General features: G+C 37.8%; 1 protein-coding gene across 1 annotated transcript in view; it reads left to right on the top strand.

Moving 5' to 3' along the window:
- Positions 1–17,311, top strand: part of Cog5 (component of oligomeric golgi complex 5) — a gene marked incomplete in the record, with an annotated part of 398,569 nt that overhangs the window by 228,167 nt on the left and 153,091 nt on the right. The window contains 2 exon segments of the mRNA XM_017797544.2: positions 11,385–11,497; positions 11,818–11,895. Of these exon segments, the coding sequence (XP_017653033.1) occupies positions 11,385–11,497; positions 11,818–11,895 (191 nt within the window).

The following is a 17,311-nucleotide window of genomic DNA, read 5'->3' on the forward strand; positions in this document are numbered from 1 at the left end:
GATATAGAGATATAGATTTTTTATTTAATTATTTATTTAGACATCTGAGACAGGAACTCCCTGTAGCCCCAGCTGGCCTGGAACTCACTATGTAGCTCAGGCTGGCCTTAAACTCATAGAGATCCACCTGCCTCTGCCTCCCGAGTGCTGGGATTAAAGGCATGTGCCACCATATATGGCTTATTATTTTTATTTTATGCATGTGAGTGTATTGCCTGCATGTAAGTGTAGCCTTGTTGTGCAGTGCCCACAGGGCTCAGAAGAGGGCATCAGATCCCAGGGAACGGGAGTTACAGGCAGTTGTTAGCCACTGCTTGTTGAACCTGGGTCCTGGAAGAGCATCCAGTGCTCTTTACCACTGAGCCATCTCTCCAGCCCCAAGGTCATTTCTTTACTGAAATCTAATATTCTTAACTTCTTTCAGCGTTTTCTTTATTGTTACCTTCAGTATCTCCCCATGATTGAGGGCCAGTAAATATTGTGGTTTCTTTTTTACTTTTTCTTTCTTTGTCATTCAGTAATGTTAAACAATTTACTACCTTCTTTCTTGACCTATGCTTGCCTGTAGTAGATCTTACCAGTAAATAACCTATCCATATTCTTACAATTGATTTTGTTTTTCAGGAGACATTTAACATGGGTCTTATTTTAATTCCTAAAAACAAACAAAATAAATAACAAAAACAGTGCACTCATATTTGCTGTTAGGCCTAAAGCTACTTTTTCTCACCTGCACAGACCAGTATTTTAATTAGAGCTCTTTTATTCACTAGGTATATGGCCTAGGAGAGCCTCTTCTAAATTCAGTTCCTTCGTCTGTAAAATAAAATAAATCAGGCTGGCGAGAGGACTCAGTGATCCTTGTCATGCAGGCCTGAAGACCTGATTTTGTTTTCCAGAAACTTTGTAAAGGTGGAAGGAAAAAACCAACTCCACAAAGTTCTCCTCTGACCTTTACACATGTGGCATGGCATGTGTTCACCCCCCAAACACATGTCTTGCACACAATTAAACCTAAAAAATTTTAAGGATGTTGTAAAAATTAAATGAGATACTTCTGTCAGAATAATGACATGGAGATTCACATTATTCTGCTTCCCTGTCCAAGTTCACAGATTCTTGGCATCTTCTCCATGGACTCCTCAGTTAGTAAAGAATATTACCCTTTACAACCAGGCCATTTCCATAAAAAGACTAGTTCTCAAATTCTGCATCACTAAGGAGATGTATATTATCTGACTCCATATAGACATTCTGAATCAAAATTCAGAGTAGAGTTCAGAACTCTACACTTTATCTGCTGTATTGGGCATTTTGTCACTTAACTCATGTCTAGGGAAAAAAATCATGGAAGAAAGCTTTATTTTGGCTCGTTTCAGAGACTTCATTCACTGATCATATGCTTCATTACTGTGGGCCTAAGGCTGCACATAATGCAGGAAGCATGTGGTAAATCAAGGCAGCTTACCTTATGGCAGCCTGGAAGCACAGAGGAATAACAAGGAGCCAGGGCCATCCCTTCAAAGGCATGCTCCAAGTGACTCACTTCTACCAGCTAGGCACCACCTTCCACAGTTCCATTATCTCCCAACAGCATGCTTAGATTTGTTTTGGTTTGTTTGTTTGGGTTTTTTGTTGTTGTTGTTGTGGTTTTGAAGCAGGGTTTCCTGTAACCCCAGCAGGCCTGGACTCAATATGTTGATCAGGGTGGCTCTGCTGTCACAGAGATCCACCTTTCTTTACCTCTTGATTGCTGGGATTAAAGGTATGTGCCACCATGCCTGGCATACTTGCATGGTTTTTGTTTTGTTTTGATTTGATTTTGATTTTTTCTTTGAAACAGGCTCTCCCTGTAGCCCCAACTGGCCTAGAACTCACTATGTAGACCAGGGTGGCCTATATCATTCTTCCCATCACCTCTCCATGATCTCTAAATTCTTCCAGTACCTTTGTATCTTCTGTTAACTCAGCTCTCTCCAGCATCCCTTGTGTGTTGGCTATAGTCACTATAGATAATCTGAACTGGAGCCAAATCCTAACACCAATTAAAGAAGAAGAACATCTCTCAGCTGATTAATTAAGAGCACCCTAAAGATTTATCAAGTAGGATGTCTCCTGTCTGTTTCACAATTGTACTTACACTTGATTTTAAAGCAATTTCCTGCTTAATGGGCTCATTTTTCAGTTATCTGGAGTCTCTTCTTCATTTTAATTTATCAACAGCATTTGGTATGCATGCTTTATAATCAAGTTGAAGGGTTTATCTGATTTCTTATTCCTTTTAAGTAAATTATTTTCCAATTTTTTTGTTTTTTATTACTGGCTTTCAAGAGAAGAGAATAGAATAATGATTTTACTCCACTGTCATTAACTAGAAAGGACTCAGAAACTCTTACTTGTCTTTTATTACTTTAATAAAATCAAATTTAATGAATCTGTTAAAGCTAGATGATAAATGTATCCATTTCCCTGCTTCTCTTCCTTAAATATTTGTTCTCTCTTTAGTCAGTTTGTTATTTCTGTCATGGTTCTAGCTTCAATAAGATATGTATAGTTAATGTAGATTCAAGTCTTTATGTACTGTATGTTGTTTGGTTTTGTTTCTGTGACAAAATGTCATTAGGAAATAATTAGAAGAAAAAAAATTAGTTTTAGCTCATGGTTTCAGAAGTTTTACTGGCTGGCTTCATTACTTTTTAGACTGAAGTGATGTCACTAGTGGTTTCTGTCTGGACCAAGTATTTTTAGATTCTTAGCATTTTGTTCAAAGAATTGAAAACTCACACACAAATAGTTAAATCACCAAAGAACTTAATTCAGAAGCAAAGCTAAAGTATGGACAAATATGCTATAAGAGAGCAGCAGCCTGACCAAGTGTGAAGATCATGATTGCCTGATTATTGTCTGGAACTTCCTTTGGTAGGTCCAGGAGGAGTATTTGGTTACTTGGGGTTTGAGAATGTCTGGTCCTTTGGTTTTGATTGATAGCTTGGGTTATATAAATCTTTATTCATTGTGCATGTCCTTTCCCATTATCCATCTGACTTTAATCATAGACATGTCCAATCATGCATGTCCAATCATGTATAAGCATAAGATGGTAAGTAGATGGGCAATGTTCACTAACAGTTCACACACAGGAAACATTTTGCTTTATTGTGCAATAAGCTTGATCTCCATATTGAGTTCCAGGCCAACAAGGGCTACAAAATAAGACCCTGTTTCAAAAAACAAACTAACAGCAACAAAATACAAAAAAAAAAAAAAAAAAAAAATCTGTCCTAGACAGACATGCCCCATGGTAACCTAATTAGTCCCACTGTGTTAAGGTGACCCTGTGAGAGATAATCATGATCCAAATGATAGCATTCCATCCAGCTCCCAAAAGTTTATGCCCATCTTACAATACAAAATGCATTCAGTCCCCTATGGATATGTTTTTTCTCATAGTCTTAAGTTCCACTGTTGCTTACAAGCCCACGTCCACTCTTTTGTGAGACTCAAGGCTAACTTTTATCTGTGAATTCTTGTAAAGCTTTTAAGTTATATTTCCCAAAATTTAATAGTGTAAAGTTAATATTCTCATTCCAAATGCAAAAACCTGGGTTAATATTTTAGCTGCTGTTATTGAGAAGGACGAATGGCACTAAACCAAGACTGAAATCCAGAGGACAATTTTTAATTCTATAGCTCCATGTCAAGCAACTGGAGTGCATGGTAGTGGATATGAGCTTGACCAGCCCTGCTCCTTGGTCTTGCTAGCTGCAGCCCATGTGACTTCTCTGTCTTGTGGTGGCTCTGCTTGTTGCTCGTAGCATCCTCTACAGAAGTTCCATGTCCCTGGCATCTGTAACTCCCCAGGATCCCCATTACAGCCTTGGCTTCACTGTCATGGCTCCATGCATCAGCCTTTCAAAAGCTACCCACAGGGATTTGGGCTGTGTGCACAATCATCTCCAAGGTCTTATTTGAAGCTTAAATAGAAGTTTCTAGGACTACACAACTCATACATTCTTTATGTTTCCGAGTCATTGTCACATGAACAATGCCAAGGTCTGCTGCCTACTCAAACAGTAGCCAGCCCCCTTGGACCATAGGTAAGGTGGCCTCTGAGTACTTTGACGGCTCAGTGTAGATGAATCCTTGGTAACCAGCTTCCTTGGTGTCTCTGTATAAACAGGGAACTCTCTTCTCAAAGCAATGTCCGTCATAAAATGGGCATTTCTGGCCAATTCCTGAGATACCCTCGGGGCATCTTTGCTGTAGTCCTGGTTCAAAATACTTGTCTTCTTTTTTAGTGGTTCTAATATTTTCAGCAAATACACCTTCCATTGTCATTTTTCTACCCAACCTAGTAAGTTTTTCAGGGATTTTTCACGCTGGTATTTGCTCCCTATTTTCATTGTAAATAGGGCCGAAAGTAGCCAGCAATAGTCATTTTTACCAGTCAGAACACTTTGACATTCCCTACACCAAGACAATTGGTCTGTCCTCTTTAAATTCCACCTTTCCACAAGGTCTTAGAACATGGGTAAAATGTAGACCATTTGTGTGCTAGTATGTAACACAAATAGCTTCCAGTCCAATTCCCAATAAAGTCCTCATTTTCTTTTTTTAATGGTTCATACATAATTTTAATTTTTGATCATTTAATATTTTAATCTGCCTTATTTGTGCACATTTACATATAGAAAGAGAGGTAGCCACCTGAATAAGTTTTTAGATTCATTTTCACAACTCGTAGCATGCTAGCTTCCTTCACAAAGGAAGTTTTTACAAAAAGAAAATTCAATCATTTTTCAGTTAAGCGTTTTAATCAGTATTTATAAGAAATATTTATTTTATAAATACTGAAGGGAAAATTGAACTGTGAGGTGATTTGGAATTCATACCACTTCTCCCATGTAACTTTCTTATCTATGTATATAAGGGTGTTAGGTACATTGGAGAGTGGTCACATCTACAGTGAAACTATTCCATCAGTGTTTTTTCTCTCCTATTCAGAGCAGGGAGTATGGGAATTCATATTTGAGTATACAAACATATAAAATTTGAATCATTACCAATACACTGTTTTTTGTTGAATACACCCAAATTTTTTATTTATTATTTTTATTTTATGTATATGAGTATATTGCCTGCATGTAAGTGAGAGCACCCATGTTGTGCAATGCCGCAGAGGTCAGAAGAGGGTTTTGGATTCCCCGGGAACTGGAATTAAGGACGATTTGTAGCCACCATGTGGATCCTGGGAATCAAACCCAGGTCCTCTGCAAGAGCAGTCAGTGCTCTTAACCGCTGAGCTCTCTCTCCAGCCCCTACACCCCATTTTTTAAAACATACTTATATGAATTAAATTCACAGATAGTTTTTCTTCTTTTTTTAGTAAGATGAGCTTCCTTCCTGACTAGAATCATAGTCTTACCTTTGTAAATTAAATTGAAGTATAGAAAAAGCTGTCAGAATTTCCATGAAATCCCTCTTTCCTCATCCAAGAATTGAAAACTCACCTTGAATGTTAGTGTATAGGTAGTTCTCTAGACTGATTGGCCAGTTCTGACAATTCCTGGTCACAGTCATAGATTTTTTTTTAAAGGTATTTCATTCCTTGGGGACAGATTTGCATCAGGATTTCTTTGGGGAAGTGGGATCATTGCAAATGGAAGCCTGAATTTAATGACCAGAACTCCCCATTTTCTTTCCATCACCTGAGACTGAGTCATTAGAACTCCAAGTAATGGGAGAGGGAGGTGGTGAGCTTGGTGCTTTGTTGACTCCAGCTCAGGGGCTCTCAGTTCTTATCTGACCTGAGAATTTGCTGGCGAGTAGGTTATATTTTAGGGGCCTGTGCCCCACATTCAGAGATTTTGACACATGAAGTCTCAGGTGACACCATAAAGCCCAGTGCCTGCCAGGCTCCCAGGAACTTCTGCTGGTGGTCTGAGGACCAAGGTGGAGAGTCACTGTGTAGATAAGCCATGTATTTCTGAGAAGCTAATAGAAAACTTAAACAATTATTAATATGATTATTTAAGGTCCAACTTCTAGAAAAATAGAAACAGTGTTTACTGTTATCCATGAAATCAAAATGTACATATTAATTTCAGAGTATCATCATCCATTATGATCACTCATGATAGTAATAGTGTTCATTAAGGAATCCGAGGAACACAGCTGGCCTAAAAACCACACAAATAACCCAGACTTTAAAGATCATTTGACATTACAATACCTTTTTCTGCACAAGTGAGAACAAGCTAACCCCACAATATTGCTTAGGTAATTTCTGAGTTTTCTCATCTTGTACTGATATTAATAATTAATAATTAACTTTGGTGGTGACCATGATTTTAGAAATTCATCCATTTCTTTTAGATTTTCAAATTTAATGAAATATAGGTTTTTAAAGTATTCCCTTACAGTGTTTTGGGTTTTTTTGGTGTCTCTTGTGATGTTTCCCCTTTTGCCTCTGATTTTGTTCATTTGGATTTGCTCTTCCTTTCTTTTGGTTAACTGGGGTAAGGGTCTGTCTATCTTGTTTAACCTTTCGAAGAACCAGTTCTTAGATTCATTGGTTTTTGTTTTTTTTATATTGTTTTCTTTGTTTCTATTTCATTAATTTCTGCTCTGTTTTGTGGTATTTCTTCTCGTCTACTAGGTTTGGGGTTGATTTGTTCTTGCCTTTCCAGAGTCTTAAGTTGTATTGTCAAGTCGTTTACATGTGCTCTTTCTCATTTCTTAATGTAGGCACTAAGAGATATAAACTTCCCTTTTAGGACTGCCTTTAAGGTGTCCCAGAGGTTTTGTTGTGTTGGTGTTCTCATTTTCATTTTGTTCGAGGAATAGTTTTATTTCTTTCTTAATTTCTTCTTTGACCCATTCATCATTCAGGAATGTGTTGTTTATTCTCCATGAGTTTGTGTAGTTACTAGAACTTCTTTTGCTATTGATTATAAGCTTTATAGCACTGTGGCCTGATAGAAGGCATGGAATTATTTCAGTTTTTTGTTTTGTTGAGATGGGGTTTTTTTGTACCTGAGATTGTGGTCAGTTTTGCATGAGCTGCTGAGTAGAAATCGTATTCTTTGGTGCTTGGGTCACATATTCTGTATATATCTGTTAGGTCCATTTCATATAGTATGTCATTTAAATTCAGATGTCTTCCTGTTTATTCTTTGTCCAGTTGACCTGTCTATTGAGGATAGTGGGGTATTAAAGTCACCTACTATTACTGAGTTGGGGTTAATCTCTGTTTTATAGTCCTGGTCTACTGATCTTATGAGATTGGGTGCTCGGAGTTTCATGCATAAATGTTCATGATTGTAATATCTTCTTGGTCAATTGTTCCTTTGATTAGAATGAAGTAACCCTCATTATCTCTCCTGATGATTTTTAATTCAAAGTCTCTTTCGTCAGATATTAAAATTGTGACACCTGCTTGCTTTTTAGGGTCATTTGCTTAGAATATTTTTTTCCCATCCTTTCACCCTAAGATAGTGTCTATCCTTGAAGTTGAGATGAGCTTCTTGAAGATAACAAAAAGATAGGTTTTCTTTCTTGATCCATTGCACCAGCCTGTGTTTTTTTGACAGGGGAGTTGAGACCATTAATATTGGGCGTTATTATTGATATTGGGTTGATTTAGTTTCTTTGTGTTTATGACCCTGTTTGTGTTTCTGTTGTTATATCTTTCTTTGTTTTCTTTCTGTAGCCTCTTGGGTACACTCATTCCTTTCTTTGGTCCTTTGTATTTCAAGTGTTCTCTGTAGTGCTGGTTTGGATGACATGAATTTTTTAAGTCTATTTGTGTTGTGGAAAATTTTCCATTCCCCTTTGACCTTGATAGTTTTGCTGGCTAAAGTATTCGGGGTTGGCATCGTTGGTTGTTTAGAATCGGGAATACTTTGGTGCAGGCTCTTCTTGCTCTCTTAGTTTGCATTGAGAAGTCAGCTGTAATTCTGATAGATTTTCCTTTATAACTTGTTTTTCTTTCTTTTTTTTAAATTTGTTTTTATTGAATTTTTGCATATTTCATACAGAACATCTCAAACAATCTTAATCATCTGTAGACTCCCATCCCCCCTGGCCCCCTCCCATAGCCCCCCCCCCCCCACTGGAGCCCATACACTCTGTCATCCCTGTTAAGGCCCACTGTGTCATCAGTGTTCCCAGCCGTTCCCCAATGCAGGTCCATCCACTGAGGTCTAGTCAGCCTATCTAGAGTCCCTTGTTTTAGGAAGATCAGCTCTTCTTCACCTAGCAGCAATCAGTTACCAATATTTTTTTTAGATAAGATTGGGGTCTGGTGTTCATTTTCCCAGTTATATGCCTAGTTTTTGTCTACCTGAGTTTACACAGGACTTGTATATGCTGACACCATTGCCATAGAATCATATGTACAGGTTCCCAGGAGCTTGTAGGACTCTGTTTCCATATGGTCATGCACCTCCTTCCTGGCTCTTACAGTCTTTCCACCCACTCTTCTGCGATGGTCCCTGACCCTTGGGTGGATGAAGTTTAATAAAGGAGTCCTGTCCAAGGACCGGCATTCAGCAGACTAAAAAGCTCACTAAAAGCCCACTCAACTGGAGGAAACTCAAGTGTGATATTGTAAGCATAACCAAATACACATGGGTGGAGTGGTCATAGATCTTAGAGAAAACCCCAAGACTGTCACATTGCTAGACTAATGTGATTTCTTACTATGTGAAAAATATACATCTTTATATTTACAGACAAATACCCCAGTCACCCTTCATCAAAGATGCTCATTTTGCACCAGTCAGAGACTATTACCAAGTACCACAACTGGTCACACATGGACACTGTCTATGAATTGCCCAGGCCTAAGTGACACAGCTGCAATGCAACCTCTACACCTAAGGCTCATGGAACATAGAATGGGGTAAAGAAGAGGACACTAATGAATATCTCAGTTCTCAATAATGAAGCTCACTTATGCAGTGGAGGGCCAGGAATACGAAAGGTTACAAATGGACAAAGTGTAGAGATCAAGAGTCTGCTGAAAGTCCTAATTTTCATCTGTAACCTTATGAACCTGGCTTGACTATGAATTCTTATCAGAATTTTGGTCTTCTGAACTCCCAGCAGAATCACCTATTAAGCAGCTTCTATCCTTTTGACGTTTAAATATTTTAATTTTTTATTACATTTTATGTTTGTATGCATGTGTGGGGGTACACATGTGGAGGTCAGAAGACAACTTACAGGGTTGGTTCTCCCTTTCCACTATGTTGGATTTGGGGATTGAACTCAGGTCAATAAGGCTTGGTGGCAAGCGCCTTTTCTCCCCTGAGCCATCTTACCAGCCCTTTTATCCTTTTAAAATGTTTGTTTTTAGCTGGGTTTATGGTGCTCATCTCTAGTCTTAGCACTGGCAGGTAGAGGTAGGTAAGATCTCTTTGAGATGGGGGCCAGTCTGTTCTGTCTATATAGAGTTCCAGGCCAGCCAGAGCTACATAGTGAGATTCTGTCTTAGAAAAAACAGAAAATAAACCAAACAAAAAAATTACCCGCATTTACTCTTGAATTTTTTTAAGTTAAAAAATTTTTTTTTTAATTTTTATATGTACGAGTGTGTTGTCTGCATGTATGTGAGTGCACCCTTGTCGTGCAATGCTCGTGGAGGTCAGAGAGAGCATCGAATTCCCCTGAAACTGGAGTTATGGACAGTTGTTAGCAGCCATGTGGGTGCTGGGAATTGAACCTGGGTCCTCTGCAAGAGCAGTCAGTGCTCTTAATTGCTGAGCCATCTCTCCAGCCCCTCTTGAATTATTTTTTATCATTTTAAATGTATTATTATCAGTATTATTTTGAATAGCCAGATTTTTCCCAGTTTGTTTTGTAGAAGCTGTTAAAACAAAGAGATGGAAAACTGTAGGTTTGAGAAAGGACACTGAGGGCAGTTACCCTTCAAAAATGAGTTTTATTTGGAAAGAGAGACTTAGGATTATGGGGCTGTGGTCAGGCCTTGAGGTGGGAGAGCAATTAGGAATATTATGAGAATAGTAAGAGAGTCATCTTAAAGCAAAAGATGGAGAGATAGCTGCCCTGGACAACACAGCAGGTGCCAGGCTTCAAAGGAATTCCCCCCTCAAAGTGTACGGTATTGTGACTTTGCATATTTTTAGGGAATGGCAGGAAGTTCCACATCACCTCAGTTTAGCATGACATGGCCTACAAGACAAGGAAGGGAGGGAGAGAAGAAAGAAAGGGGTTTCTGCAGGGATGCATGGCCTGATTTCTTCAGATTGCCAGATCTGTCTTAGAGCAACCAGCACCTTAAAGTGGAAGGAAGACCCATTGTCTCACAGAAGCCTCACTCCATTCAAGTTCATGTGTCCTTTTTAAAAAAATATATACATTTCCATTTATCTCTGAACATTTTTTTTGTTTTCTGACATAACAGCTATTGGGTTTATATTTTAATATTAGGAAATCTCTTTCTAGTGAGCCCTGTCTAGTTGGTTGGTTTTGGAAAGGGGAATGAGGAAGATACATAAAAATAAGACTTTGGGTACAAGGAATGCTCTTTATTAGTGAGGAGTCATTATCTCTCTACTCTTCCAATATACAGATTTGGGAAACACCTGCAATTCCCACTGCTTTTCATCTTTAGTCTGTGTACAATAAGAACCTTTATTTGCTGCTTTCAATAATATACCTAAACTAGCTGCAGGAATATTATATCCATACTATATACATAACAACTGATTTTATTCATAATTTCTTTTTGCCTATAAAATATATCCTACTAAATTAAATGTTCTATGATTAAATATGATTTGAACTAATCGTTTACCCCCCGTGGTTGTGTTAGTGATTTGACATACAGATAGTATCATTTTTTTTCTGCATTTATTTGAATTCAGTATTGGGGCTTGGTTTTGTCATTCTTTTTAAATTTGTTTTTAGAATATGTAAAATATTTGTGTCAATCATGCTATCTCTGTACCTTTTACCTTCTTCCATGTCTCTCTACCCTCTTCCCTTATTTAAGAAACGATTTCCAAGCTGGGCGTGGTGGTGCACGTCTTTAATCCCAGCACTTGGGAGGCAGAAGCAGGTGGATCTCTGTGTGTTCAAGGCCAGCCTGGTCTGCATAGTGAGTTCCAGGACAGCTGGGACTACAGGGAGACCCTGTCTCAAAAAGACAGAAAAAAAAAAAAAAGAAACCATTTCATTAATATAATTTTTTCAAAAGGTGTATTTGTGTGATGTTTGCTTTTTTTAATAAAAACGTTAAATTTTTTTTCGTATTGAGCCCAAAGAAATTATTTGTGAAAGGAACTTTAGTATGCTCTCAGAATAATAAAAATTTTGTTGTATTTAGTAACTTTCATTTCTCCTATGCTCTTAACCAGGAGGTCCTGGACGGTCAACCATGCCAACCCCAGGAAATACTGCAGCTTTCCGTGCCTCCCTCTGGACCAATATGGAGAAACTTATGGATCATATTTGTGCTGCTTGTGCACAGGTAAATATTTCAGAGGGTGGGAAGAATTTTAAACATAAATTAACTCCTGGTGAATCTATGTTGTGTTATTTGAAGCAGGCTTTTTATCATCTTTGAACACTCCAATACCTCTGCTAGCTGATGACAGTGTATATAAGACTAAAATACATTGCAGTTTCCTTTCCTTAGCAGTATGTTTGCTTTTCCTATGTTCTAGTGGTAATACTATTTGTGAGTGATTTCTGAAGTACACCTTGCTTTTTCCAGTACCTAAGCTTTATGTTTGTTTCATTTGGAAAGACCTAATTAAATATACATTTCCTTTGTTTCCTCCCTTTTAGGTCCAACATCTACAAAAAGTATTAACTAAGAAGAGAGATCCTGTTTCTCACATTTGTTTCATTGAAGAAATAGTTAAGGTATGTTTAAATAAAGATATTTTTGTATCTCTTTTGCAGAAGGCAGAAAGATGTTGGCCAGCATTATTTGTGTCACTGCCTTACGGAGTATCTGCATGTCAAATGGCAATAGGGACATGTATTTATTGACAACTATAAATTTGCATGATAAATATAAGCAGATTTGAGGTCTAATTTCTGAAGTTCAGGACTCACTTCCTTTTTCTGTTATGTAAATGATGGCTTATAACATTGTCAAAAGTTCCACGAAAAAGCAATCTGAAATACTTTGGTCTATAAGAAATTTAAATAATAGACAATTATAGCAGATTCATTTAAGGCTACAGAGCCCATTCCATTGTTAATTTGTCCCATAAAGCACATTGCTATGTTCACATTCCATGTTCTGAAACCTCCCTTTTGTCATTTACCTATCTACTAGTCTCATCCATCATAGGACTTTCTTCTAAGCATGAGAATACCTTATTCTGCTTCTTACTCATTATTTTTGAATTGTTCTTATTAGCATTTATAGAATAAGTAATATTCTGTTTATCATTAAATGCTAATCAAATGCTCTAAAGAAAAAATATTTGATAAGTTTCTATTATCATGGTATAGTAGTTTCATTTGTATTTCACACATTTCAATATTTTATGTAGTATATTGAGCATCTCCAAGATCACCCTCAAGTTTGGTGAGTGACTAGAGTCACAGTACCCAGCCTGTAGTTCTACGTATATCTATGACTTATTACAGTAAAAGCATCTGAAACAAAATCAGTAAGTGGGGTACTAAATGTATGGGGACAGAACTCAGGGATGGCTCAGCTGTTAAGAGCACTAGTTGCTCTTACAGATGACTGGGGTTCAGTTCCTAGCACCCATATGGTGGCTAACAGCTGTCCCTAACTATGGTTCCCAGGGATCCAAAACCCTCTTCTGGCCTCTGTGGGCATTGCATATATGTGATACACTTAGATACATGTAGGCAAAACACTCATATACATAAAAATAAAAACTAAATCTATGGGGGCAAGGTCCAGGGGAAACCATGTGCAAGCCTCTAAGAATCTTCCTCCTTCCTTGGGAGGCATAGGGTCTCTTAATTTTTCCAATAGTAAGCTCTGACAGAGTGAATGAATTACTCTCTACCAGCAAAATCCTTCTTGAGGCCAGGGCTGACTTTCTTTCCTTCTTTCCTTCTTTTCCTTCTTTCTTTCTTTCCTTCTTTCCTTCCTTCCTTCTTTTCCTTCCTTCCTTCCTTCCTTCCGCCCTTCCTCTCTTCTTTCTTTCTTTCTTTCTTTCTTTCTTTCTTTCTTTCTTGCTTTCTTCCTTTCGTTCCCCCCCCCCCCCTCTCTCTCTCTTTCTTTCTTTTTCTTTTTTGTCTTTTTGAGACAGGGTCTCCCTATAGCCCCAGCTGGCCTGGAACTCACTATGTGGACCAAGCTGGCCTCAAATGCACAGAGAGCTGCCTGCCTCTGCCTCCCAAGTGCTGGGATTAAAGGCATGTGCAAGGGTTTTCTATCATTGGTTGCTTGCTGCCTAAGATATACCAAAATTCTAGACTATAAGAAGAAGAGTGGATATTCAAAATCCAAGTCCATAAACCCCATCCGTGAACCAAGTCTTGCAAGTGGTCTTTCTATGGCTAATGCAGACCTACTATGTTAAATGCTTTCTTTTTTTTTTTAACCTTTAAAAAATTTTTATATTATTTTTATTTTATGTGTATGTGTGTATTGCCTGCGTGTAGGTAAGTGCACCCATGTCGTGCAATGCCCATGGAGGTCAGAAGAGGCTCTTGGATCCTCTGGGACTGGAGTTATGGACAGTTGTTACCTTCCATGTGGGTGCTGGGATTTGAACCTGGGTCTTCTGCAATAGCAACCAGTGTTCTTAACCACTGAGCCATCTCTCCGGCCCCATTAAATGCTTTTCTAAACATGCACTTACAGTGGTACATACCTGTCGACTTTACCCTGCTTTCAGTTGTGTACTTTCACAAAATGTAGTTGTGTCCATTTGTATAGTCACTAAGTATTTTGCATTTACTAGTATATGAGGTAAAGGTTTTAGGCCTCTACATTTATAGCCAAACAATTTATCATGCTATGCTTTCATCATTTGTTCTGCGCTGAGCAACTGTTGTGCTCTCACATACTTTGTTCTTATGAGTAGTGGCCTCTCAAGCTTTTCTATCTAATCCTTTGGGGGGGTTTTGATTTATTTATTTTTATGTGTATGAGAGTTTTGCCTGAATGTATGTAAGTGCACCCATGTCATGCAAAGTCCATGGAGGTGAGAAGATGGCATTGAATCTCCTAAAACTGAAGTTACATATGGTTGTTATCTAGCACGTAGGTGTTGGGAATAGAATTTGGGTCCTCTGGAAGAGCAGCCAGTGCTCTTAACCTATGAGCAATCTCTCCAGCCCTCACTACTTTGGGTTTTTTAATTCTATTTTATGCTTCAATGTTCTGTATATAACGAAAGAACAATTCAGGTGAAACCAAGTGATTATTTTATAAGATTTTAAAAAGCCAAGAATAGCACTATTAAAGAGGCTTATGTTTGCAATTCTGTTATATTTGGGAAGATTATCACATAAAATAAGTCAATTCTTATCAGCAATAAATTTTTATAATAAATAAACACTGACAATTTGTATAGGTGAGTTTTTTTAATGCATTTATATCATGAAATACTAAAAAGGATCATGAAGAATAGATTCCTTTATACTTTTAACTCTCTCATTTGTGTATAAAATTTCTTATTTATTTAGAATTAAACTATAAGGACTATTTTTTTAAAGATGGGTGCATATAACGACTTACATTTGTGGGTATATTTTAATGTAAATTGCAAGTTAGTTGATATTTGTTGTTTGGTGGTAATATTTATGAAAAAATTAGTCTTCTTAGGGTTTAGTTAACTGCTTATTTTTAGGAAAGGTTGGTCTGTTGTCAAATATCTAAAATGATTTTGACCATATATACTTGGGAATTCCAGGGCAAGAGCAAACAAAACAAAACACAAAACTCAAATGCAAAATATTCACTGTATATTGATGAAAGCACTTAAGGTTTCATACATTCTGTGTAAATTTAAAAAAATTTTATTTAATAACTACATGATTAGAAGAAGCATTTCATTATAGCTTTAACATACTCAGTGACACATTCTAGAGCAAGGATACATCTCTTTCAAAAGTGGCTGTCAAATTTTAGGTTCACAGATGAATTAATACAGTTATACAATATTGAACTCAGTATAAACCCTGTAAGGCATAAAATTGAATGAGTTTTTACCCTTTAAAGAAGATTTCCATTTCATTTTAAAGTACGCTGTTTCCTACATTTTTAATGCTACTAATATTTAGATGTTTGCACATGTGTCTTTAATCTCTATGTGTCTGATGATTACTAGTCACTGTAGGTTATACTCAGATCCTTAGTACCTGAATATAGATATAAAGTCATCAGGTAGATTTCACTGGTAATGTTTATCACCTCTGCTATTTAACATGAAGTAAATTTTTATGCTTTCTCCTCAAATATAACTTATTTTTTAAAATTTGTTGATTTTTTTTGTGTGTAGATATATCACACAGAACATCCAAACCCATCTTATTCATCTATACACCCACTTCCCAGATGGCACCCTCCCATAGCCTCCCCCCCCAACAGACTACAGCCCTTATACTCTGTCATCCCTGCTACTGTCCACTGTTCATTGCACTCCCCCTCCAGCCGTTTTTCTGCTGAATCTAGTCAACCTATCTAGAGAGCCTTGTTTTAGGAAGATCAGGTGTTCCTCATCTAGCAGCTATCAGTTTTCAATATTCCTTTAGATAAGATTGGGGTCTGTTGTTCATTTTCCCAGGTCTATGCTGGGTTACTGTCTAGGAGTCTTTTGGGCCACCCCGGGCCAATAACTCAAAGGAAGGTATCTCCTGTCTGACATTGTTTCTTGTTAGGTAGCCTTTAGCTATACATATGGACTCTTAAAAAATTATATTGATCCCTTTAGTCTTTGGTTATACTTTACTTTTGGGTGTTTAAGACCATGCAGTTGGCCCAGATAAACCAATTTATTTTCACTCTTAAGGTCCCTTTGAGGATTTGTTCCTCAGGGTCACATGGGCTTGGGAGGAGCCCCTGGCTCCTTTCTTTTACAAGTTCAAGTCAAAGGTCCTGCTCGACCATGGCTGGCTTCGCTTGGAAGCATGGAGGAAATGTTTCCTCTACATTGACCCTCCTCTTTGTAGTCTGGATGCTAGTTCAGGTCCATCTGGTGGGGTCTCCACGGCCTCCTTGATCAAGAGGACAGGTGACTCACCACAGTTACAGGACATTTTGAGAGATGCTCAAAGTCCCCTGGAACTTAGTCGACTTAGGAGGACAAGGAGCAAAAACTGTCCTTTATGTCCCTCTGTCCACATTAGTATAGGCCTCATAGTATGGCTGTTAAACATCCAAGAAGGTTAGTTCCACCAGTCTGGTACTTTTAATTACCATGTGCCAAGTAGATAGAGCTTGGTCAAAGACCAAATGCTCTCATATAAACCTTGCCTAGACATATATTACATTCTTTGATCTGGTTGTATGTATAATTTGTCAACAGAGCATTCTCAAAAGGAGATAAAGATGGATAAGAAGCATCTTAAAAGGTGTTCAGCATCACTAGTAATTAGGGAAATTCAAATTAAAACCACTTTAAGATTTCATCTTACTCAAGTCAGACTGGCCCAAGATCAAGAGACCAAATGATACCAAATGTTGGAGAGGATGTGGGGACTGCTCATCCACTCCTGGTGGGACTGCATACTTGTTCAACCCCTATGGAAAACTCTTTAAAAAAGCCAGGCATGGTGGCACATGCCTTTAATCCCTACTCTCTGGAGGCAGAGGCAGGTGGATCGTGGATCTCTGTGAGTTTGAGGCCAGACTGGTCTCCATTAGTGAATCCAGGCCAGCTGCGGCTATAGGGAGACCTTGTCTGAAAAAGACCAAAAAAAAAAAAAAGAATGTTGAATTTTGTAAAATGCTTTTCCTGTTTCCATTGACTAAACACCCTTTGTAACTTGTCTCAATACAGCAGGGGTCATACTGAGTTTCAAATACAGAGCATCTTTGCATTTTGCATTAGTGGAGTAAGCTGTATTTGGTGATGGTATATAATTGTTCTTAGCCTTATTTCTGTTATATTTTGTATAATCTTTGGGCATATTTTTTAACTAGTAGCTTTGTTCATATGAGATAATGTTTCATGGTATGCTGGTGTTTAGATGGGTCAGTGTATGTAGAGGACCTGGTGGAAACAAATACTTAATATGCTGTGAATATGAAAACTAAAAATCCTGAATTTATTAGTCTTGTATCAAGTAGGTGATATCAGGTAGTATGTGCACTTCTGAAAGAAATGTTAAAAGCTTG

The sequence above is a fragment of the Nannospalax galili genome, unplaced genomic scaffold (assembly GCF_000622305.1).
Source record: "Nannospalax galili isolate Female #2095 unplaced genomic scaffold, S.galili_v1.0 scaffold312, whole genome shotgun sequence".
In the NCBI taxonomy this organism is placed as follows: Eukaryota; Metazoa; Chordata; class Mammalia; order Rodentia; family Spalacidae; genus Nannospalax; species Nannospalax galili.